The sequence below is a fragment of the Rhododendron vialii genome, chromosome 3a (genome assembly GCF_030253575.1).
Source record: "Rhododendron vialii isolate Sample 1 chromosome 3a, ASM3025357v1".
Lineage (NCBI taxonomy): Eukaryota > Viridiplantae > Streptophyta > Magnoliopsida > Ericales > Ericaceae > Rhododendron > Rhododendron vialii.
The window spans coordinates 23,794,948-23,819,474 of NC_080559.1; the positions used below are offsets into that span (position 1 = coordinate 23,794,948).

The 24,527-nt window shown below is 38.3% G+C and overlaps 3 protein-coding genes across 3 annotated transcripts; 1 reads left to right on the top strand and 2 right to left on the bottom strand.

Moving 5' to 3' along the window:
• Positions 1–1,750: 1,750 nt before the first annotated feature.
• On the top strand, positions 1,751–2,458 carry LOC131320573 (transcription factor MYB77-like). The gene has a single exon (XM_058351306.1). The coding sequence runs from the start codon at positions 1,788–1,790 to the stop codon at positions 2,412–2,414; it is 627 nt and encodes a 208-aa protein (XP_058207289.1). The 5' UTR covers positions 1,751–1,787; the 3' UTR covers positions 2,415–2,458.
• A 1,558-nt stretch (positions 2,459–4,016) lies between these two features.
• Positions 4,017–6,253, bottom strand: LOC131320574 (RING-H2 finger protein ATL66-like). Its single transcript, XM_058351307.1, has one exon. It carries the CDS (start codon positions 5,923–5,925, stop codon positions 5,464–5,466), a length of 462 nt encoding a protein of 153 aa, XP_058207290.1. The 5' UTR covers positions 5,926–6,253; the 3' UTR covers positions 4,017–5,463.
• A 12,386-nt stretch (positions 6,254–18,639) lies between these two features.
• Positions 18,640–20,231, bottom strand: LOC131320575 (alcohol acyltransferase 9). The gene has a single exon (XM_058351308.1). It carries the CDS (start codon positions 20,207–20,209, stop codon positions 18,914–18,916), a length of 1,296 nt encoding a protein of 431 aa, XP_058207291.1. The 5' UTR covers positions 20,210–20,231; the 3' UTR covers positions 18,640–18,913.
• Between the last annotated feature and the right edge of the window lie 4,296 nt (positions 20,232–24,527).

The following is a 24,527-nucleotide window of genomic DNA, read 5'->3' on the forward strand; positions in this document are numbered from 1 at the left end:
TTTTTGATTTTAATTATGAATTTGAGACAACGATTGCTTATGGTCCATCAGTCCGATTTCTCGAAGGTTCAGGTAATATGATGTAAAGCAGGAGGCTACATGAGTCGACAGAGCGAAGACTGGCATGCCATCCTCGTCATAATCACAAAGAAAAAGAAAAGCAAAGAAAAAGGATGATAATTTGGAAAGGGAATTGATTTCTACCCTCGCCTTTTTGATATTCACACTCATTTTTTTTTGTTTCTTAGCAAAAATAAAATAAAATACACTTTCAACATTAAAATCTAAAAAATAGAGTGATTATCAAAAAAAGAGTGTAGAAATCAATTTCCATTTGGAAATGCTAAATTTGTAATGACAACTTAACCGGTGGCTTATTAGGTCAAAATAGGCCTTAACAGATTAACTTCTTTCAACCGGCAAAAAAACCGGCTGTGGAACGGTGGGTTTTCCACCACCACCGCTGTTGGCCCTATCATACATTTATTGTTATAATCCGAGCCGTTCATCTTACAAGACCTACTAAGTAGTATATTAATGCAAAAAATCAACTTAATCGAGCATCGATAGATGAATCAAAAGTTTAATTTTAGTTTATAAAGTGGATGGTCTGATTCTGCTAAGTTAAACTGTCCATAACTATCTATTTTATAAATCTAAATTCAATAATCTACCGATGTCTGATCAAGTTAATTTTTTGCGTTAATGTACTATATTGCAAATCCTATAAGATAAGCGGTTACGATCACCAATTAACGCACTATGGGACCCACACCGGCAAAACCAACCTATTCCACCGCCGGCAGAAGTAATTTTATCTAGTGATGACAACTCATTCCACTATTGTCTATAGAAGGTGTGAAAATTTTAATTTAGAAATCTGTAAATACTTTTTTTTTAAAAAAAACAGAATATTATGTGAGAAATTTCCCCAATATCAATTCCAATATCAAAAGTGCTACACACACAACGGTTGTGTAAAACACAACACACAACTAATCCCTAGCCGTCCATTGCTGTAATAAATGGTCAGGATTCGTTCAAACTCTCCCCCATAAAAGTTCAACTTTTTCTTGAAAGGATTTTTTTAAAATCTAGACCGTCCAAATATACACACAACCAACACAACGGTTGGGCAAGTAGCATTTTTGTTCCAATATTTCCCCAAAATTCCATTCTCCCTCTCTCTAATTTTGGTATATGCAGCACAACAGCGCATGCCCTATAAGCAGCTACTGTTTAACATAGAAAGTTAGAAACCATTCAATTGACAACTCATCCATTTATTATGGGCGACTCCCAAAAATAAACCAACTGTACATATATGCTATATATAGATACAAAATTTCATATATATCCCTTCTCCCGAGGGATCCAGCACGTTACAACGTGTGGACAGCCGAAATTAGACGTCTGCACATTAAACAAGATAGGTTACGATAGCCAAATTCGACAGCCGAAATTAGACGTCTGCACGTTAAACAAGAGACTGATATACATATATATATATATACACACGCACACGTACACACATGTTGATTGTTAGGAGGTTGGTCGGGGTAAACACGAAACTGAAACCCAACTGCCAAAGAAGGAAGAGGGCAGTTGTTATTCTAACTTACACAACCCCACGAACAAACAAACCAACCCAACAACAAAACTCCCCTTTTCCCATACGATTTCATAAACCTTATTAACCTAATAGACCACTTCTTCCTCAAAGAGAGAGAGAGAGAGAGAGAGAGAGAGAGACAGACAGACAGAGACAAACAGAGACAGAGATAGAGATGAATGGTGGAGATAGGATCAGGGATCCGTGGAGCAAGGCGGAGGACGAGACGCTGATGAGACTGGTGGATCAACACGGGCCCTGCAACTGGGCCGCCATAAGCGCCGGCATCCCGGGCCGGACCGGGAAATCGTGCCGCCTGCGGTGGATCAATCAGCTCAGCCCTGAAGTGGAGCACCGGCCTTTCTCCCCGGCCGAGGACGCCGTCATCCTTGAGGCCCACCGAGTCTACGGGAACCGCTGGGCCACCATTGCGAAACAACTGCCCGGCCGCACCGACAACGCCGTTAAGAACCACTGGAACTCGAGCCTCCGCCGCAATGCCGAGACCGAGTCGAGCGCAGCGACTTTCGAGTCGGACGCCGCGGTGAAGCGGAGGAAGGTAAGGGCGGTGGAGGGACCGGAGACGTCGCTGACGCTGTGGCCGCCAGGGGAGAGCGTGGCAGCGGCGGCAGGCGGTGAGAAGGTGGTGGAAAAGGGAGGGATGATGAAGAGAGGTGGTGAGATGAAGGAGAGATCAACGGTGGGGGATCGTCGGGTGCTGATGAACGTCATGCGGCGCATGATAGCGGAGGAGGTTAGGAAATACGTTGATAGTGTATTGGTCTCGGATCGTAAAAATTAGGTCATCTGTGACGTGAACTCATCTTTTTAGTAGGAGTTTTTTTATTTATTTAAATTTTATTATTTAAGAGAAATCGTTTTACTAGTTACTCAGAAGTAAAAGAAATCTTATTTTCGTGTTCTGAATGTTATTTTAATATTCCTTTTTCGTTGGTTAGTAATTTAATTTATGATTTACTCGAGTTACTATAAGGGGAGTGATTTTAGCACTCTCCAAATTAATAACCGCACCCCCAGAGGGAGTGCTAAAATCAATTCGGGAAGTGTTATAAATTTTAAGAGTGCCAAAATCAATTCCCTACTATAATTCTTTTGTTGAAGTGAGTAGGAGTTATAATCAAGTTGTAAATTTAGGGTATAGAATAGGGTGTGATTCTTTATTTCGTTTTATGAATGACTAGAAGAGAGCGTTTGAAAGCCAATTATTTTTTAGATTAGATTTTAAATTAAAGATTTTTGGATTATAAACAAAAATTAAATTAGAGCTTTTGAGAGCCAATTATTTCGTTTTAGGAATTCAAAAAGATTCTCCAAATGTGATTTTTAAATTTTGTCTTGAACAAGATATATATATATATATATATATATATATATATATATATATATATATATATATATATATATATTGTGTGTGTGTATTATTTGTGGTGCATAGTAGTATTACTTTTTCTTCATCATATATATATATATATATATATATATATTGTGTGTGTATTATTTGTGGTGCATAGTAGTATTACTTTTTCTTCATCATATATATATATATATATATATTGTGTGTGTATTATTTGTGGTGCATAGTAGTATTACTTTTTCTTCATCCAAAATCGTGGGTCGAATTGATTGAATGAATATTTTAATACCATGTTTTTTTAAGTATCAGATTGGATAGATTGATTTCTTTAATTTCCACCCTCAGTCATGGATGTAAAAGAGAAAATGCTAGGCAATTAACTGCTTGATTTATTTTATTTTATTTTATTTTATTTTACTCAACATTAGGTGAAACGGAAAATAGTACACAAAAAGTCCTCTAACTCCAATTTGTAAAGTATCAAATAGGAACCTTTCCAAGATTCTCTGATTCTACAAGATATTCATTGCCAATATCGCCTTGTTACCTTTACGTGGGGTGGGGTGTAATTATCTTTAAAAAAAAATAATAATAATCTACAAACACAACTCCAAACAAAACTGCTTCCGGAGGCATTCGATGGATATGGACCCATGTACAATGAAGTTTCGGACACCGTTATATCTGGAGTTGTGTTTTGACAGTTTGTTGGTAGGGTTACTCTTGTCAATCTTTTTTTGAATGGCGAAGAAGAAAATTTATTAAAGAGAAAGGAGAAGAACAAGAAGCAACAAAAGAAAGAGAGAGAATGGCATCACTACACCAAGGATATATCTCAACGAGTTTGGCACCTATCCCAGCGACGATCATGAGCCAAGAGAAAGCAAAAAATAGGTTGATAAGTAATCAACCAAAGTGCGAAACAAAATACAGCCCAATCACCATGGAATCAATACCAATCCCATGACACAGATGTTGGGTGTACGAAAGAAAAAAGGAAACATAATCCGAAAATCAGCCACAACACAGTAAATGTAATCCAATTCAATTGATAAGTCCTGATAAAGCATGTCTCTGTCTCTCATGGGTTGGCTAATCGGGCATATATATTAGGGGGATTCGAAGTCCCATTGGATTGTTAATCTGATCCATTATGGCAACGTCAAACACTATATATTTGATACTCCACCAGACTATTTGGACCATTCTACCCTTACCCATGTTACTCCAATCCATTAATGTGGAATGACCAAAAGCCCAATATACTTCTGCATTATGACAAATGCATATTTTATTCTTCCCACGCAATTTGATGACCTAAGTCCTAACCAAACAAAAAGGGTGAAAATTGTCTTGCACAAATACTCACATGGATCCATATACACGAAAGATTTGACAGCGTTGTAAATTGCCAACGAAATCACTTGTCACTTCTTTCTCTTCTCCTATTCGCGGCATTATTTTCCTGCACAAATTGACAATATAAACACAACAAACATGACTCGAGAGAAGGGAGGGGGAACGATAATAACTCCACCGTGATCCTCATTGCACTCTCCTTAAACCCGTTCCTTCTAGTTTTGAGGCAGCAAAAACTTGACGTAGACAAACAACCAAAAAATGGCCTAATGTTAGTACGATATGGAGTCATATAACACTCTATGAAATAAAAAGTCTTTCATGGATCCACATGCATGATTCATGGTATTAGCTAGTCTACCTTGCCCATGTCCCCAAAATGAAGCTAAATATGAGAAAAATATGAAATGGGCCCGGAGGGAGCTCACAAAATGTCCAACATGACCTCCACTTACTAAAAGATCCAAATCCAAGTTCGAAAATATGAGATGAAGAGCATGATGCTACAAAAACTTAGTAATTAATCTGTTACAAACAACGAGTCTAGTGTTTTTTTTTTATAAAAAAATGGAACAATGAGCTCCAGTTTAAAGAACCAACTTTGAATGGCAACTCATATTTAAAATTTTGAAAAGAAGCATGGAAATTTGTCATGGTTTAATAAAGACAGTCGGCTTTTTAGCTATATGTCCAAAGCTCACTCAACCAGAGAAAATTCATCAAGCATGTGGAGACCACTTGTACTTGGGCCAATTGTTTGGATTTGACAAATTAAAAAAAAAAAAAATCCCCCTAACAAATATCAAGCATTGGCCAATCCTAGGAAATACATAAGGTGAGAGAAAACAATCCACATGCAAATGCACACATTTTCAATAATTTACAACAGGAAAAATCGAAATGGTTTTCAGACTACCTTTCTTAGATGAATGAGCTTCAATTATTGTCTTTTTAGTGTCAAAATTACACATAAAAGTTTCATTAAATGACAATAAATGAAGCGCAGTTATTTAAAAGAGGAGTGCTAAGTACCCGAAAGAGTACCCAGAAATTACTCCGAATTTCAAAATCAATGGTCTAGAAAAAAAAAATGTGCTAAAAAAACACACCAACCGAGTCAAACAGGTGAGTTGGGTCGGAGAGAAGATCGGCAGATTGGGCAATTCGACTGAGAACAGAGCCACGTGTCGACGCAAGCAGAGTGATAAAAATGTTGGCATCTCGGCAGCACTTTCACTTTCTCCCCGTCTTCAAACAAGCCAAGGCATATACAACAGCACTCCGATTCACCGGCACCCGACGAATCATGCAGTATGATCGGGAAGCTGTTAATTGTGGCCGCGTCGAGTCCTTGTGGTTGAGAAGGCGGCGGAGCGGGGACGAGGCCGGGAGCGGAGGTGGAGGGGAGGCGGCGGAAGCGGCAGATGATCCATCGGGCGAAGAGGAGGACGAGGGAGGCGAGGAGGACGAGGGAGAAGAGGACGACGGCATAGAAGAAGGTGTGGCCGCGGATTTGGAAGTTGCGGTCGTCCAATTCGGAGTAGTGCCAGTGGAAGGTTGGGGAGTCTTGGGAGGCCATTTTAGGAGTTATATTTTTTTTTTTGGCGGGCTTTTTAAGAGTGTTGGGTTGGTGGAAGTGGCGGCGGCGGCGAGGGAGGTGGTGGACTTGACGACGGTGGTTGTGGTTGCGGCGGCACGGCGGGGAGATAGAGGGAAGTGAGGACTGAGGAGGATGAAGGAATCCGGTTTTTTGTTACAGTATAACAAGAGACAAAACATTAAACAAGAGACAAAGGTTATGGGATAGGTTCTGTTTAGATTTTTAGGCATTTGGATGTGTCCGGAGCGGACAAACACGTCGTGCGTAACGGCTATTCTTCAGGCACGGAATCCTCGGATTTTGTTCACCCATAGGCCATAACATTACTCACCTATTTGTTACTGTAGTTTACAACAAAACACTATTTTTAAAATATAATTTCGAAAATAACTGTGTGGAGAACCGTTCGACTTTTATGTGTGTCAATGTAAATCCAACGACTTTGCACGAGTTGTTGCCAGAGTTTTATTTTAAAGCTATGTTCGTAACATTGCTCATTGATTTATTACTTGCACGATGAGATTCTCTAAAGTAATTATAAGAAGTTTAGCGGTCGGGTAATAATTCTAAGGTAAATAAGTAAGCTTTTGATATACATATGTACTATGAGAAGTTTATATATGAACTTCTCTCATTATATACATATACTTCAGGTTCGCGAGACTGATCGGCCGAATTTTGTTAGGTTTAAGTTCGACTGATTTATTAAACGAGTCTAAAATTGAGGCTCAAGTTCAGTTTGTTTAGTAGACGAACAGAACTCAAGCTCGATTTTACGGAGTCGAAATCTCAAATAATTCATAAACGATCGGCTCATTTGCAAACCAAAGACTCATTTGTACATAATAATACATTGCTCAAATGAAATAAAGGATTCAATTCAATATGTAATTCTATAATATAATTTTTCGTATATGATTATCACACGAAAACGAAATGCATGAGTGACTTCTAATGGATAATCACAACCTTGACGACAAACATGGGAGTGACTCTTTGTGTGATGATTTCTTGCGTGATTTTTGTAGATAATAGTATATGCTTGACCCAAGGATAATTTTTTCTTCTTTTTTCTCCCCTTTTTGTGGAGGCGCCCCAAGGGTGAATGACTAAGGGTACTAGTGTATTTTCGCTACATTAAATGGACTAAAAGCACATATTTTCACAAATCTTTAAAATTATATTTCTCACATACATCAACAAAAATACCATTTAGCGGAAACAACTTGACTATTACGTATCATTAGCCTGTAGTAAGTCCAAGAATATGGGGAAAACACACCCTAATTCGTCATAGATGTTCACCACCCCTTCGATGTTGTGGAGTGATTTTTTTTTATTTTATCTCTCGTGTTGATCAAAGCTAATTATTTCATAGAAGAACATAACAAATATTCAAAATTTTAAATCAAAAGTACTAATTAAATAAAAAAATCACAGAATTGATCGTCCAAAATAAGCAATATGGGGAGAAAATTAAATGAATACAGTAGCGATGATACCATGTTGACTACGTGGTATGACTATCAGATAGACATTTTATTCACGATTAACTCGTTTACGAGCGAGCATGCAGTGGGTGTTTGGTATAGATTAATTTAGGTGATTCGGAATTTTAAATTATAATTTTTCATTCTAGAACTATTTTGCGTACACGTGGGGACCTAATATGTGCATTTCGTGTATACCGCACATTGCTCTCTGCCTTCCCCACCAACATTTTTGTGGAGTCAAGTAGAGCAAGATTTGGGGGAGTTTTGTCTCTTCTTATAAGAGTAAAAAAGTTTGTCTTTTTGGGCGATTTGTTTACTGTTCGGGCTTGAGAAGATTAATATGCATCTATTGGTGGTTTACTAGAAATTCATTAGTATGTTCATTTCTAGTTGAAATTCATTTGATCGTCTGGGTTCATGTTGTCTTTTTTTTTTTTTTGGCTAGGAATGTATCTCTTTTTGAGACTGCTATAGGATATATGAATTTTCCGCTCAGCAGAAGATGCGTCAGGCCATGCTTGGGCTGGGGATGAAAGACATCAATCGTCTCGTTCTTTCTCATTTTGTATCAGTTAGATGATTAGTTTGGCTTTATCCAAGTTATCTGTAATGAATTTCGTTGTGTAAGTGTCTTTGGGCTTTATCAATGCAGTACCTCTCACTTTTGTCAAAAAAAAAAGAGCGGGAGTTTAGGTGCCTATTTTTTGACTTTCTATTTTCAACTTTTTGGTCAGAATATAATTTGAATATGATAGAGTGTTTGAATAATATATGTAGAATGCATATTAGAAGAAAATCCGATTGATTGGTTGCCTAATTGATTGACTGAAGATCCTTGATTTTAGCATAGAAATATTGTATATTTATTCTTTCATAGTTTAGTTTTTTTGTATATGTATATAAAGAGCTTCGTATCTTTGTAAAGAATTCATTCAAGTAATACAATAATATTCTCTCAATATTTTGTTTTCCTAAATTCAACATGGTATCAGAGTTAGTGTAATACCCCGTATATATATAAAAAATGATTCTTTTCAAGTATTATTGTTTATGTCGTACAATTAAATTAACTTTTACTATATGTTCATATACTTTCAAGATGTAGTACACGTGCATGTGTGCATGTGTTGAGGATGTGTCAACTGTCAAGTTTAGGCAGGGATGAGTCATGAGTTGGTACCCCTAGTCTTTGGTTTCATATAGATTAGAATGGTTACTGAAAGAAAATAAACTAAAGGGTTGGAGAAAGAGTCGTGAGGCAGTGGGTACTCTATTTTTATGAGTTTCATGGTGGGATTATATCTAATGGCAAGACAATTCGAGGGTGAGTATGAGATACATGTTTCTTGTACAATATTAATGTTGGGTTTTTTGTTGGTTGTGTTATGTGCGGTGACTGTATGTCGTGGAACTATTTAGTATGTGACGGGGTGACTAGGCTAATAAAAGACAAGTTGGCCAATAGGCTGTGGTGAGGCTAGTGAAGTGGTACGTCACTCGTCATATACTGAGGAGGACCGGATATGTGGTTCTATTTATGTGGAATGTGTTATATTCGTGGTTGGTGTTATACGTGGTGGTTGATATGGTGCAGTTAATTTGGTGTTGATATTGTACACGTTATTATGTCTCACACACTCCTGGGGTCCTTTTGGACTCCAGCTTGCAGGTTGGTTAGCGGGTCAGGTGTCGGTGGTGCGGACTTGTCCGAGTTGCTGTGAGAGTGAGTTGTTGTTAATTTACTATAGAGATCGATAGTTGTAAATTATATAGTTTTTTGGAATAAAAGACAGATTATACTCTTTTTAATATCTTAGTGCTTGAGGATCCGGGTTGTTACAGTTAGGGTTCTATACCTAGCAATTTTTTTCTTTGCCTACCGTGGTTATATCTTTTTCTCCATCAATCTCCTTTAGCTTTCTGCCACAACCAGTGGTATCCTCCCACTAAGCAATCAATTCCTCCACAACCTTTAAACCACTACTTACATATCATCTCATTATTTTGTCAACAATCAGTTCGATTCGAAGCTGGATACAATTTTTTTATTTTTCTGAAGCCTTTCAACTTCTATACCAACCAACCATGGGAGATAACGTTGTTTCTTGTTCTAATCTCAAATCCAAGGAAGGGCTTGAACCGTCAAGCCGTTACTATTTCCATCACTCAGACACTTCAACCACCAAGTTTTGCTCACAACTATTGGATGGCGAAAATGGGGCAACATGGAGTAGATCCATTGAAATTGCTCTTTCCGTTAAGAACAAATTAGGCTTTGTTATTGGAAAATTCAAAAAGCCTTCCAAGTCTACCGATCCAAATGAGTTCGGCCTATGGGAAAGAGCCAACCATATCTTGATCTCATGGTTTTCTCATTCAGTTTCACCAGATCTAGTTCCAAGTGTGTTTTTTGCTCCCACAACTCAACACGTTTGGGAGGATTTTCAAGCCCGTTTCGCTCAAGGTAATCTGCCTCGAATATTTCAAATCAAAAGTTCCATTGGATCACATGTTCAGGGAACTATGTCTGTTGCAAACTACTACACAAAGCTGCATGGATTTTGGCATGAGTTAGATTCTTATTGCCCTCTTTCCACGTGCGATTGTAGTCAATGTGGTGAAGGGAGTAAGAGGTATGCGCATCATAATGAGGATCGTCTCATGCAATTTCTCATGGGGCTCAAAGATACTTACAATCCCATTCGAGGCCAAATACTGCTTCTAAAGCCGGTACCCGATATTCGAGAAGCTTATAACATGGTGACTCGCATGAGAAACAACAAGAAATTGGGAAAAAATCTCACCAAAAATTTCTCAGTTGCAGCGACTGTGCGGTTTTCTAAAGGCTCTGATCCAAACAAATTCTCTGGTAACTCGTCTTTTTCACCTTCCAATCCCAATACCGAGAGGTTATTTTGCAGAAATTGCAAAAATGACACAAATACCATTGAAAACTGCTATAAGTTGTATAGATTTCCACTTGGGCGCCCACGGCATGATCCCAATTTTAAATCAAAAAGTTACCGTTCGGGACACCAAAATCAGCAACATGGTGCCCGCTCCAATCCTGCTGCACATGCCGCATCACCCAACAGTGCCACTTTGCCTCTTTCAGGGCTTTTCACTGAGCAGTATCAACAATTGACTACTGCCATGGCAAATGCGCCACAATTCCCGAAGGGTAATAATGATGTTTTTGCAAATGTCGCAGATTTGTGTAATCATCCATCTATTAATTCTATCTCCTCGAATTGCTAGATTTTAGATAGTGGTGCTACGGACCGTATTGCTTCTGATTCTTCTTTATTCGTTCACTCTCATCCGCCCTACACACCTTGTGTTAATTTACCCGCTGGTTCCACTGTACCCATTAACTCTACTGGCACATTCTTTTTCAACAAAGATATTTTAAAAGATGTTCTCCATGTGCCTTCCTTTCGATTAAATGTTTTATCTGCCAGTAAGATTACTCAATCCTTAAACTGTTGTGTGATTTTGTTTCCGAATTTATGTGTTTTGCAGGACTTGGCTACCGGGAAAATGATTGGATGGGGTAAGCAAAGTGGCGACCTCTATTACATGTCACTGGATCGAACCTTACCAACTGCTTGCCATACTACCCATCCCAATGCTACCTGGCACCATCGCATTGGCCACCCATCACATGTCTGTCTACGCCTTATCTCTAAGTTCAATTCTTCTATTTCTGTTCATTTTGAAAATTTTTGTAATGTTTGTCCTTTGGCCAAACAAACTAGATTACCATTTCCGTCAAGTTTTATTTATTCTACCTTGCCTTTTCAATTAATCCATTGTGATATTTGGGGTCCTCATAGACATCAAACCTATTCTGGTACTCGTTATTTTTTAACCATTGTGGATGACTTTACTCATTGTACATGGTTATTTCTTATCTCTCATAAATCTGATGCTTCTTCCTTACTTAAATCTTTTTTTTTTTACTTTCGTTCATAACCAATTTAATACACATATTAAAATCTTTTGGAGTGACAATGGTAGTGAATTTCTTTCTTAACCAATTTAATACACATATTAAAATCTTTCGGAGTGACAATGGTAGTGAATTTCTTTCTCTACAATCGTTTTATATAACTAAAGGTGTTGAATTTCAGACCTCTTGCATCTCCACTCCACAACAAAATGGAGTTGTCGAACGTAAGCATGATCATATATTGCGAGTTGCTCGAGCTCTCCTCTTTCAATCTAATATGCCCATTCGTTTTTGGGGTGAGTATGTTACCACCGCTGTTTATTTAATCAATCGATTACTTATTCGGCTCCTTTCTAACATTACACCTTTTGAGCGCTTGTATGGTCATCCACCCACTTATATATGACCACATTTGTGTTTTTGAAAGTTTATGTTATGCTACTATTGTCAAACCTGTTTCTAAATTTGCTCATCGTGCTAGGCGTTGCGTTTTTTTGGACTATCCTACAGGCCAAAAAGGTTACAATTTGTTAGATTTAGATTCTCTCAAATTTTTGGTAAGTAGGGATGTCCGTTTTCATGAGCATATCTTTCCCTATAAAGGGACATCTTCTCCTAATTTTCACCCCATTGCTGCTCCTGCACCCGACATCAACCACACCACACCTTTACCCAATTCTACTACCCCACTTACTAGGGCTGCAAACGAGCCGAGCCGAGCCGAGTTTTAGAGTGTTCGAGCTCGGCTCGCCAAAAATTTAGTTGGCTCGAGCTCGGCTCGAGCTCGTGACGAGCTGCAGGACTCGAGCTCGAGCTCGGCTCGAGATGTATTTACAGAGCTCGAGCTCGGCATATATATATATATATATATATATATATATATCTGTTTCATAAACGAGCCGAGCAAGCCAAACTCGAGCTCTGTAAGTAATCATAAACGAGCCAAGCGGGCCGAGCTCGAGCTCTGTAAGTAATATATATATAAACGAGCCGAGCTCGCCGAGCTCGAGCTCTGTAAGTAATATATATATATATATATATATATATATAGATAATATAGTTGGGCTCGCGAGCCAATTCGAGCCGAGTTTCAACTAGCTCGAGCTCGGCTCGTTTCATAAACGAGCCGAACATTTTAGCTCGAGCTCGTTCGTTTGTGTCTCGAACAGAGCCGAGCCGAGCCGTTATCGAGCCGAGCTTCGAGCCACTCGCGAGCCGTTCGGATCGTTTGCAGCCCTACCACTTACCCATGATATACCAATCGATTACCCAACCGATTCAACTACCCCAATTACTCCACCCAACCCCACCGATCCACCAACCGATCCCCCCACCGATTCCTCAACCGATCAGTCTACCGACATTTCACCACCACCAATCACTAAATCGATTCTACCAGACCCACTACCTTTTGTTACTACTTCCGCGTCACCTAATGCTCCTCGTCACTCAACCCGATCTAGTGCCCGACCTGCGTGGCATACCGACTATCACATGCCCTTTGCCCATATTGCTTTCCCACAATCATCCATTCTGTTGCCAAGTCCAACCCGAGGTACAAGGCACCCTCTTTCTAACTCTCTCTCTTATTCATGTATTTCTCCTGCCCATTATTCTTTTCTTACTTCTATTTCTGGTATTTGTGAGCCCACTAACTATGATCAGGCAATTCTTGACCCAAAATGGAGGGATGCTATGCAAGCTGAACTTGATGCCCTTACTCGCAATAGTACTTGGTCTTTTGCTCCTCTACCTGTTGGTCATAAGCCCATTGGCTGCAAATTGGTTTACAAGATTAAGTATAATTCAAACGGGTCTATTGAACGTTACAAGGTCCACCTTGTTGCTAAATGTTACACTCAAATTGAAGGAGTTGATTACTTAGAGACTTTCTCTCCCACTACAAAGCTGACCACTGTTTGCTGTCTCTTAGCGGTGGCTGTTTCTCATAGTTGGATCCTCCACCAAATGGATGTTCATAATGCCTTTCTGCAAGGCGATCTTGATGAGGTTGTCTATATGGACCTTCCCTCTGGTCTTCACCAACAGGGGGAGAATATGGTATGGCGACTCAATAAGTCATTATATGGTTTGAAGCAAGCTTCCCGTAATTGGTTTGCCAAATTTTCTTGTGCTATTTAAAAGGCAGGTTTCACTCAATCAAATGCCGACTATTCTGTATTTACCAAGTCCGAAAGCAACACATTTACTGCCGTACTTATTTATGTGGACGGCATTATTGACACCGGCAATAATGAACAGGCAATCAAGTCTCTCAAAGACTTCCTCTTGCAACAATTTCACATCAAAGATCTTGGCAATCTTAAATATTTCCTCGGTATTGAAGTCTCTCGATCCAAAAAGGGAATTTTCATTTCCCAAAGGAAATATGCATTGGATATTCTGAATGATGTGGGATTATTAAGATCTCGTCCTAATTCTTTTCCAATGGAGGCATATTTGAAATTGAATCCCGACGATGGCGATCCATTGCATGATCCAACCAAATACAGAAGATTGGTTGGGAGATTGATTTACCCAACACTAATAAGGCCAGACTTAGTATACTCTGTGCAAATCCTAAATCAATTTATGCAGGATCCTCGAAAACCACATTGGGAAACTGCTCTAAGATTTTTACGTTTCATTAAAGGGAATCCTGGTCAAGGATTATTCTTTCCTTCGTTCAATGATCCTGCGTTAAAGGCTTATTGTGATTCAGATTGGGCGGGTTGTGAGACAACTCAACGTTCAATTACAGGATTTTGTGTATTTCTGGAAAATTCTTTGATTTCTTGGAAATCAAAGAAGCAAACCAATGTGGCTTGTTCTTCTGCTGAAGCCGAATATCGAGCCATGGCTGCAACATGTTTAGAAATTACATGGATACGGCACATTTTGGAAGATCTCAAAGTTCCACAAAGCCAGTCAGCATCCTTATTTTTTGACAACCAGGCAGCTCTCCACATTGCCAAAAATCCATTTTTCACGAACCCACGAAACATATAGAGACTGATTGCCACATTATTCGGGAAAAATTGCAAGTTGGAGTAATTGCCCTATCTTATGTTCAGTCAAAATCTCAACTTGCAGACGTCTTCACCAAACATTTGGGAAAGGAACAATTTCAATATTTAAGTTACAAGTTGGGACTTCATGATATTCACTCTCCAACTTGAAGGGGAGTGTTAGAAGAAAATCCGATTGATTGGTTGCCTAATTAATTAACTGAAGATCCTTGATTGTAGCATAGGAATATTGTATATTTATTCTTTCCTAGTTTAACTTGTTTCCTAGTTTAGTTTCTTTGTATGTATATAAAGAGTTTCGTATCTTTGTAAAGGATTCATTCAAGTAATACAATAATATTTTCTCAATATTTCGTTCTCATAAATTCAACAATGCATGCAACTTGATAGCGTTTGGGAGATATGTGATGAAAATGAATTATGACCTGGGTTTTTACCATGTTGCTCTTGTTTATTTATTATGAGATATAACGTGTATAAATAATGGTTTAATTAATTTTTTAAAATAATTTTTAAATTTTTTCGTTTTTAAATATATCAGCACACACAAATCTTTTTACACCTTTTATATATTAAAAAATATGATTTAAAAAATTAATTGCTCCAATTTTCAATCCGTATGAACCGATGCGAAGATTTTATTTTTTTGATCATTTTATCCTAAATGCACTACAAGAAAATCGTTCTATAGAAACGGTCGAAAGCGTTGCCAAAAAACCCAAAAACCGTTGGTAGAGACCCGTTTAGGCTATACCAACGGTTCAGCCAAACCGTTGCAATATATCCGTTGCTATAGAGGTATAGCAACGGTTTTGACGAGCGTTGGTATAGATTTTTTTTTACCAACGGTTTCATTAGCAACGGTTATAACCGTTGCTAAAGGCAATTTTCATTTTTTTAAAAACCAACCACTGTGTGATGTAAGCCTCCATGTGGCGCTGACGTGGCAGCCATATGTTGCCCGCGTGGCGCTGACGTGGCACCTGTGTGGCGCCTACGTGGCAGCCCGAGCCCACGTGGCGGGCGAAATATTCTTGCTCCTCCTGAGAATCGAACCTTCGACCTCGTGTGTGCGCGCGCGTGCGCAAACCAACCGTGCTAGCCAATAAATTGTGAAAAATTATACACCTTTTAATATTTATACTATACTAACCGGTTTTTTTTAATTCTTTTTTTTTAAATCCGGTTTCTAGTAACGGTTAATAAAAACCGATGCTATAGACCAGTTTATAGTAACGGTTATTGAAAACCGTTGCTAAAGGTCAATTTTTAGCATCGGTTAATGAAAACCGTTGCTATAGTCCAGTTTTTAGCAACGGTTAATGAAAACCGTTGCTATAGTGTTGTAATCTACTACCGGTCACATGAAAACCGTTGCTATAGTCCTGTTTCTAGTAACGTTTTGGAAACCGTTACTATACACCATCTATACCAACGGTTTTTTTAACCGTTGCTAAAAAACCGTTGTTAGATCCTAAATTTCTTGTAGTGATGGTTATAATAAATTTTTTGTTCTAAAACCTTTCAATGAGTACCCTAAGAGAGTCCTAAAACCAAATATAGAGGATAATTTGGTCTTTTTTCCTCTTATGCTAATCAGAAGTGGAAAATGAGAAGTTGAAAAGTATCTCTTTCCCCTATTTCTCACTTTTCATCTCTAACGTTAAAAGCAGAGAACTCATTTTTCCAAAATGAGTTTTCCAACACCTAGAAGTTGAAAATGAGAAGTGGAAAAACCAATAAGTTGGCGGCCAAACACCCCTTAAGTGTATGAACTTCAATGAAGGTGTGTTCCACTAACTAAAATAAATACTTATTTTTTGAATTAAAAATAATGTATTATGAGATAATAACATGTCTCGTAAAATAAAAAATAAATACTTAAAAAATAAAAATTTTAGCAGAACGGAGCCTGGATCACTTGCAGGCATCAACCAACAATGTAGACCTGTAGTAGCAATCACCTCAGTGTGAATCGGTGAATCCCACACATGTTTAGGCCGAAAGTATTGGGTTGGACTACGCAAACAAGGAGTATGGTCCAGCCCAACAAGTGAGAATTAATTATGGACTTCGCTCTGGTGAGCTGGACTTTCTTTGAATTGTTGTGTAAATTGTTGTGTGAATATCATCTTTGAATCTCCTTGGGCGTGTTCAACTTCCAAGGGGACTTTTCACCCCCGTTCACTTGCATGAAAATGATGATAAATGACGGAAAAATCAACTTTTTCATAATTTTCTGTGTGTCCGGTTACTAGAAAAATTGTAGGACCCATGCCTCAACTTTTCTACTGGGAAACACTTTCCCGCAAAATAGGACTTATCAAAAGGAATGAATTCTTGTTTTTTTTTGCAAGATTTCTTGTCAACAGAACATTAAATTTCATTTTCTTTACTTCACCTCACTTCAATTTTCATGGGAATCAATATCTCATACAACATTTCCGACAATTGAACGGAGTCTTCATGTATTGTTTCTTGTGGGAAAAAAGAAAATAAATAAATAAATGTACGAGAGTTTTCCCATACCATACGTTGGACAGTGTTTATTAATGCAGCCATTGAAGCGACAAAATGTTAAAGCATCCATGTTTGGCTATTTAAGATTTAATGTGTTACATTACAAAAAGTATTAAATAATAAAAATAGGGGCCCAAAAATGTTTGTTAGAAGTTTTGTTGGGTAGAGAATGAAAAACTAATAATAATAATAATAAAATCGTTGTTCAATGCTCGATCTTAGTCGCATAATTCTTCAACATGTCATGCACTTTTGGTCTCTCAATCTTCATTATGTACTTGCGCTTTCAATCTTCGCTCTCACGAATTTTACTAATTTACAATGTATTTCAAACACACTTTTACACTCGCACTCGTGTTCTTGTTCTTGTTTACACACATACGGGCATGCAAATTAGGTCATGACTTAGGACATGATTCTCTAAGTGCAAAGGCAAAGCGGTGTGTTGTAGCATGTAACTGAAATGAACAGGAAATCATTTGTTGCACTATTACTATTTTTCCCCATTGTGATGTCTTCAGTTCAGTGGTTCAAGATTAACCTATACTCACCCCCATGATACAAAACATATGTTAATACTACTCCTATGAGATAATTCCTAAAACCTCAACTCGAGACATGCAACAATTGACTATATTAAGTTTCGTTACTACAACAAAATATGAAGCATTCTCAATTTAAGCAATTCCACTAAAGCAGTCATTCCACATCCTACTGTATGTCTTGGTCTTGATAACTGTTGGATTACATTGTGCATTATAACAATTGTTCGTAGGCACCCGAAAATACAGTAGTTTAGAAACAATTGCAACTCTCTCCAATAGGATGTAACATCGCTAGATAAGTAATAAGACCTAATTAATATAATTTTACCTTTTTCCCCTATTAAGCTTTTTCGCTTAAAAAAACAATCCCATGTTAAAATCAACAATAATAATATAGTGCACTTTGGATATACATCGGGATCATAGATGAACAAATTAGGTTTAATTTCCCTCAATAATTAGGGTAAAGTACATTTTGCACCCAGCACTTTACGCTTCGGTGTCACTTTGCCCCTTGCACTTTCAATTTCACTTGTCATTTCCCTTACACTCTCTGTCAAGTGTCAATATCACCCTTGCTGTTATTTTCCGTTAGAGAATAAAATCGATTTAGTGGTTCTAAATGTTTGGAAGATATATGCAGAAAAAATATTTTATAGGTTTTTTATTTTAGAGGAGTGATTTTGTCAATCTCCTTTTTGTTAATGTTACTCCCTTTTGTGTCTTTATTGATGATTTGTTTTGTGAGAGAAAAAGAGTGACATTAACAAAAAAAAGAGTGACAAAATCAATTTTCTTATTTTAATTAAAATGAGAAAAGTTAAAAACAAGAAGCTAAAAAAGCTCCTCATTCCCTACTTTTGCCTTTTGTTTTCTAAACATAAAATCGGAAAATTAGAAAATGAAAATTGGATAAGTAAGCATACAAGCACCCTCAGGATGGAAGTTTTCAATTTTTGTCGGATAATGACATGGACGGTCATGAACAATACACCCCAAAAGGAGCACATGTGACGCTGGATATTCTCTCTTTGAGCTTGACATTTTCATGGAGGGTCTGTGATTCATTTATCCACGGACCTCACAATCTTAGTTATTCGTTTCAGTTCAAGACGATTCAAGTTTAAATGAAATTTTTTCAAAAAAGAATACTATTTCTTGAAAAAATTTAATTTAAATATGAACAATTTAAAAGATAAACGAACACGTGTAATTCACCTCCGTAAACAACTCCTCCGTGTAGACGAAACGTCGGTTTAAAAGATATATTCTCTTCCCCTTTAGTAAAAGCTACTCCTACATGCATGTCCCGAGAAAACAAAGCACATTCCTCGAAAAATTCCCCACAGATGAGAATCAGACTACCGGTTGAACTAAAATTGTCAAACTACTCCACAAAAAGGTCAACAAGAATTGATCAAGCCCTCTTCAGGAGTACGGGCTCCTGATCAAATACTCGTATCGGTCGACGCCAGTTCCGGGGACCGCCACCATGACCTTCGCAGCGTCTGTCCGATCATGAACCGGCAAAATCAAACAATACTTGTCGCAGCAAACCGGCCCCACGTGAACCGGCCTCCCCATCCCGAAGTCAACCCGGTCCAGCCCCATCCTTGACCACTGCGACACGATCAACACCCCCACCGAGTCAGGACTCGCCCGCCTTGACCCGCACACCGATTCCACCACTTCTCTCACGTACTCGTCCCCCACTCGCTCCTTGGCCCGCCTGATTAGTCCCGAGGAGTAACCCAGTCCCTTTTCCGTCAATTCCTTGGTGCTAGTTTGGGCGCAACCCAGTACGAATGCGTTGCCGTAGTAGCCGGCGTGTAGACTCGGCTTGACTCGGTTTCGAACGTTGATGCTGAACAAGAGTTTCAGCACTTGCTTGGGTGGCAAGTTTAACGCCCTGGCCCAGCTCCTCCACACGTGCGCTGAGAGAACTTCAAACGACGTGTGTTGGGCCTCACTGGGTCGACCCGCGGACGCGAGTTTTTTCAACTCGTTGATCTGTTTTCTGTCGAATGTGACCGAGGTGGGACTGAGTTGGTCTTGGCAGAACCGAGAGCCGAACCCGGAAATGTCCGGGACTCGGACGAACTCGGGGTGGGCACCGGGGACCGCCCGACTCGTAGAATCAAGAAGGTGACGTTCCCACACCGGTTTTGGTTCGAACTCACTGAGTTTAACTCGTCCAGTGGCTAACTCAGCAAACAAGTTCAAAAACTGGGCACTGCCAATGCCGTCACAAACACAGTGACTGAACCCGACGCCCAAGGCGGCATAACCGTCGTTGAGCCACGTCAGCTGGATAACGACCGGCGGGACCGATTTGAATAACTCGAATGATGACAACAACTTCTTCCACTGAGTAACGAACCGCGGGGCCCTCTCGAACTCCGACGGGCTACAGTCGGACACAGCTTCGATGAAGCCGACACCCTGGGCTCGACACACGACGTCGAGCCCCGAGCCATCCGGCCGAGCCTTGACTCGGCCAGCTAGAGGGTAGTAAGGAACCAGGGCTCGAGCCACTGCGGATTTGACTCGAGCCACAGTCGCGTCCTTGTCCAAGCCGTGGGGAATCCTGTAGACGAGTAAATACTCGATGGTGAAACGAAGGAAAGGCTGAGAGTCGAGAGAGGAGAGAGAGAGGATGTGGGAAGGGGTGGGCTGGGAAGGAGTGATTAGTACAGGCTTTTTCGCTCGTACAAAACTTCCCATGTCTTCGTGGTTTTGTTTGGCCGGTTATGACTTGTGAGAGACACAAAACATGAATATATATACGGTGGTGACCCCGAGGGTTAGTCATGTGTGCTCTACACACAATTGTTCATGCTTTACTCTTCAGGTCACGCCACAGGAAAGAATTCTTTCGGGAATTCTCAAACCCTGGTGTAATCGGAGGAAAAAGATTAATCGAGTTACGCGGAAACCGAACACCCTAACTGTCATGCCCAAAAAAAACATAAAAGACTATATAAGGTGGTGGTTGATGTAGGTGTATATTTTTAATTATCGACGGAAGTTAATTATTGTTAGAATACATATACGGTTTAACACCTAAGAAAATTGAGTTTTTTTTTTTCTTCGAAGTTTAGGATAGCTAGTTTCATTGATAGAAAAAGAAAACAGTACATCAGGAAGGGCAAGCATCCCATAAAAGGGAGATACTAACCAAGTACGCACTCACTGCACTTTAAGCTACATCATGCGCCACAAAATTGTCATCGCTTCAAACAATCATTGTCATCACATCAAAACATTCCATACAGTTACCAAAGAGATGAGAAAGTCCCGCAAAAAAGAAGAAAAGTCTACATAGGGGTAGTACAAACCAAAGAGCAATGATCTCCCAACAAAACAAGATGAAACAATCCATAATTAAATTCAAAGACATATAGATTGATCTGGAAAATTTAATGCAGGTAGAGTTCTGTTCATAGAATAATAAGTGAAATAATTTTTCTACTTTTTTTTTTGGTTAACGCCACTCTCCTGTTCTGTTCATAGAATAATAATGACTTCACTTAATTTTGTAAAAGAAAGAACGCAGCAACACAACCTTAATTTATGGAGTAAGTCTTTGCACGCGCGCAGATTTTTAGATGTTTCTATCTATTGCTATAAAGGTTAAGCTCATCTTCCTATCTTTTAATACGTACCTCACAAAATTCTCTAATTTCAGCTTGATCACATTTTGAGTTCATAACAATTATCTGATTAATTCATCTTGCATGTCTGATCTAAATTGATTTGACACTAAGGCTCTGTTTGTTTCGAAGTAAAATGTTTTACAATGTGAAATATTTTTTATTTAAAATATTTTTTCAGAAAATAAATTTCAAACATTTATTTTTCGGAGTTTGGTTGGCACTTAAAAATATTTTCAGAAATTAACAAAATAATGTAGAGAGAGGAGGGGCTTAAATGGTGGAGAAATATGAAAATATTAGAATTAAACGTGGGTCAGGACTGACGATCGAGAAAACTGAGCAGTGAGAATTGCAGCAGAAGATAGCGGGTTCATTTCGGAAAGTAACTTACGGAAGATTTAAGGGTAAGTCATTTTCATCCAATTGATGGAAAATGTTTTACATGTAAAATGTTTTCCTACTTTTAAAAACACAACCAAACACCGAAAAATAGATAAAATATTTTACCGGAAAACATTTACGCCCAAACAAACGGAGCCTAAGTGTTTATGTTAATTGATTTTGTCACTTATTTGTTATTGTTTGATCAAATTGATTTTATAAAAAATCATTTGCACAAGTATAAAAAGAATGATTTGAGTGTCTGGTGTCGGACTACAAAAGGAAGTTTAGACGATTAAAGTAGCAAGCACACCGAAGAAGAGAGTACAGTGAGTACTTGTGGGTATTGATGGTGTGCGGGGTCCACTTTATCCGAGTAGTTCATTAAAATTAAAATAGTTTTTCAAACAATCTTGAAAAAAGCAGCTCAATTAAGTATGTATAAAGTAGCTGACCCAATTCCTAAATTTTGATTAAAAAATTTAGAATCCTAAATTCGAATCATCGGTGCCTCTAGTGGGAGAAATTTTTCAGTGCAAAGCAGGTACCACATGGTGTCCGTTTAGTGCATTCGGGCAATCTATTTTAGTTTTGGACGACTCGAATTTGGAGAGAGAAAAATAAGAAAAAGAGGAGAGAGAGTGTGGGGGTGGAATGAGAAAGGGTATTTTAATCTGAGTGTCTAATATACTTTTGAACGGTTCGAATGTGCCCGTTGGGGCACCACGTTAGCTGAGTAACGTGGTACCATCCGACACTGGAAAATTTCTCCTCTAGTGCGGTTCATCTTAATTTATTTTTTTCTGTCTCTCTGCTGTGGTGAAGATTTTGTGACAGATTCTCCGGGCATCACTTTATGGGGGCCGGGAAGACATGCAATATCAAAACAAACAAAAACGTTAACAGCTTGGCTAATTTGCTTTCTGTCTATGGAGATGTATTTGATGGGTTCTGCATGTTGATAACTGTCTAGGACCTGTCTGCCAGTAACCTCCACAAACGCATAGTTATATAGAGATAAGCTTATTTACAGAGCTGTTGTAAACAAGTTGTTCACGGAATCGTGTGATCTCAGCCGTCCGTTTTGACTTTGGGTGGTCTGATGTTAATGGAATTTTTTCGAGGAAGAGTTAAATTTTTTTTCGGAAAAGTTTCATTAACATCCGGACCATCAAAAACACTTTTGAATGGTCGCGATTCACCTCCTTAATTAAATAATTGTTCACAGAACCCTCCATTGAAATTTTTTCTCATAGAAGTACTGTAGATCGCACTGTTCAATTTGCCTACTTTTGCAGTCTATTTAGGAACTCACTCGTCACTCTAGTGATTCAAATCATTCATCTTCAATTACTCGTCGAAAACATCAAAAGTGCTAGTCACCTTGATCAAATACTGATAAATCTTTGATCGCAATGTATTCTTGACTTGTTGAAAAATATGAAGTGGGTTTAGTGAAGGAAACAAATGTTTACACCACCAGTGTATATAATTTATTTTCATGTTCTTATCCAATATTACTTGGTATTCTATCAACCTGATTTTGCTATCAACAACGAAAAGTCTAGCTGCACATATAAACTACAAATAGATCTTGCACAGTTTTTTTGCGGGGCTCAACCCGGATCCCGCAAAGATGATACAGACCCCTCATTTTTTTAAAATTGATTTCTTATGAATTCCCGTAAGAAAATAATCTCAAAATGAATTCATAACAATTCATTTTAAAAAAATAATAAGTGGTTCAAATCATTTTTGTGGGGCTTGAAAAAAATCTCTGCAAGATCTGTCCTTGATTTACCATGCCAATAGCACAGTACACTATCAACAATGTTCTCAACGAGTTTAACAATCCAAACCAAACAAATTAATTGCAACAAATTTTTTCTCAAAATTTATTCACTATCGAAATTGAACTACAATAGTTGGTCCCTCAATGCCCATGTGCCAAGGGCAGTCGGTGCCCGGGACGTGATGTGGACCGTTGGGTTATGGACATTTCGGGATCCAGTTGGGATGGGACCAGTTTTGCCCCAAGCTAGCCTAATAGCGTAGCACACTACTTTTGAATTCGTTTTGATCTTCACATGATTCTTTCTTGTAAGTACTCTCTGGTCAATTAATTAATTTTGAAAGACCAATATTGTCCACTGAAAGAAGGCCCCAATTGATCTTTTTAAGATGTAGTATGTTTGGATATGATCTTATCAATATGTTAATTAGAAGATATGGCAAATCTATAGTGAAACATGACATTTTTTAATCAAAAATAGACCATGAACTATATACTCCTCTGGTCATAGACTCATAATAGTTGAATCAGACTATCTAAACTAGTTAACCAGACAAACTTATCAAAAAAAGAAAAAAAAGGTTAATCAGATAAAGGTCAAAGATCAGGGATCCACCAAGTATTTGGTCTCACTGTGAAAATATTTACTTCTTCCGTCTCAATTTGTTTATACTCTTTTTGGACATTTAGATCGATGTTCCCTAACAATATTTGTCCATTTCATAACTTTTTGATGAAATGAAGTTTGTTTTTGTTTTTTGTCTATCTTTTATGAATTAAAGTATAACAATTAAATGACAAATGGTAGAATTTTATTTTTTTTGGATAAGAAACGTTAGAAAGTTAAACATTTTTACGTGTAATTATTGTGGTTTTTTTTTTATCGGCAAAGAAGATTTTATTCATACTCGACAAAAGGGTACATCGATCGAGGCGGCTCCAACTCTAAATACAAAAAAGATTTGAATCATAGAGAAAGGCCAGAAAAAAGAAAAAAGAAATACTAAGTATAAGAAAATACATCCAATAAGAAATTGAATGAAACCCCCAATAAGAAATTGAATGAAGCCCCCCGGGAAAGGACTCCATAACCAAGAGCTTCACAATCTGATTTCAATAGCTTGAATGAATCACAACATATAGAACGTCATAGAACTAATTATTGTGTTTCCTTAAAAAAGTTAACGAAAAAATAGAGATATGAGGGAGTAAA

What these genes read in the sequence shown, in the direction of transcription:
- LOC131320574 (XM_058351307.1), bottom strand. Translation starts at nt 5,925, where the DNA reads ATGGCCTCCCAAGACTCCCCAACCTTCCACTGGCACTACTCCGAATTG.
- LOC131320573 (XM_058351306.1), top strand. Translation starts at nt 1,788, where the DNA reads ATGAATGGTGGAGATAGGATCAGGGATCCGTGGAGCAAGGCGGAGGAC.
- LOC131320575 (XM_058351308.1), bottom strand. Translation starts at nt 20,209, where the DNA reads ATGGGAAGTTTTGTACGAGCGAAAAAGCCTGTACTAATCACTCCTTCC.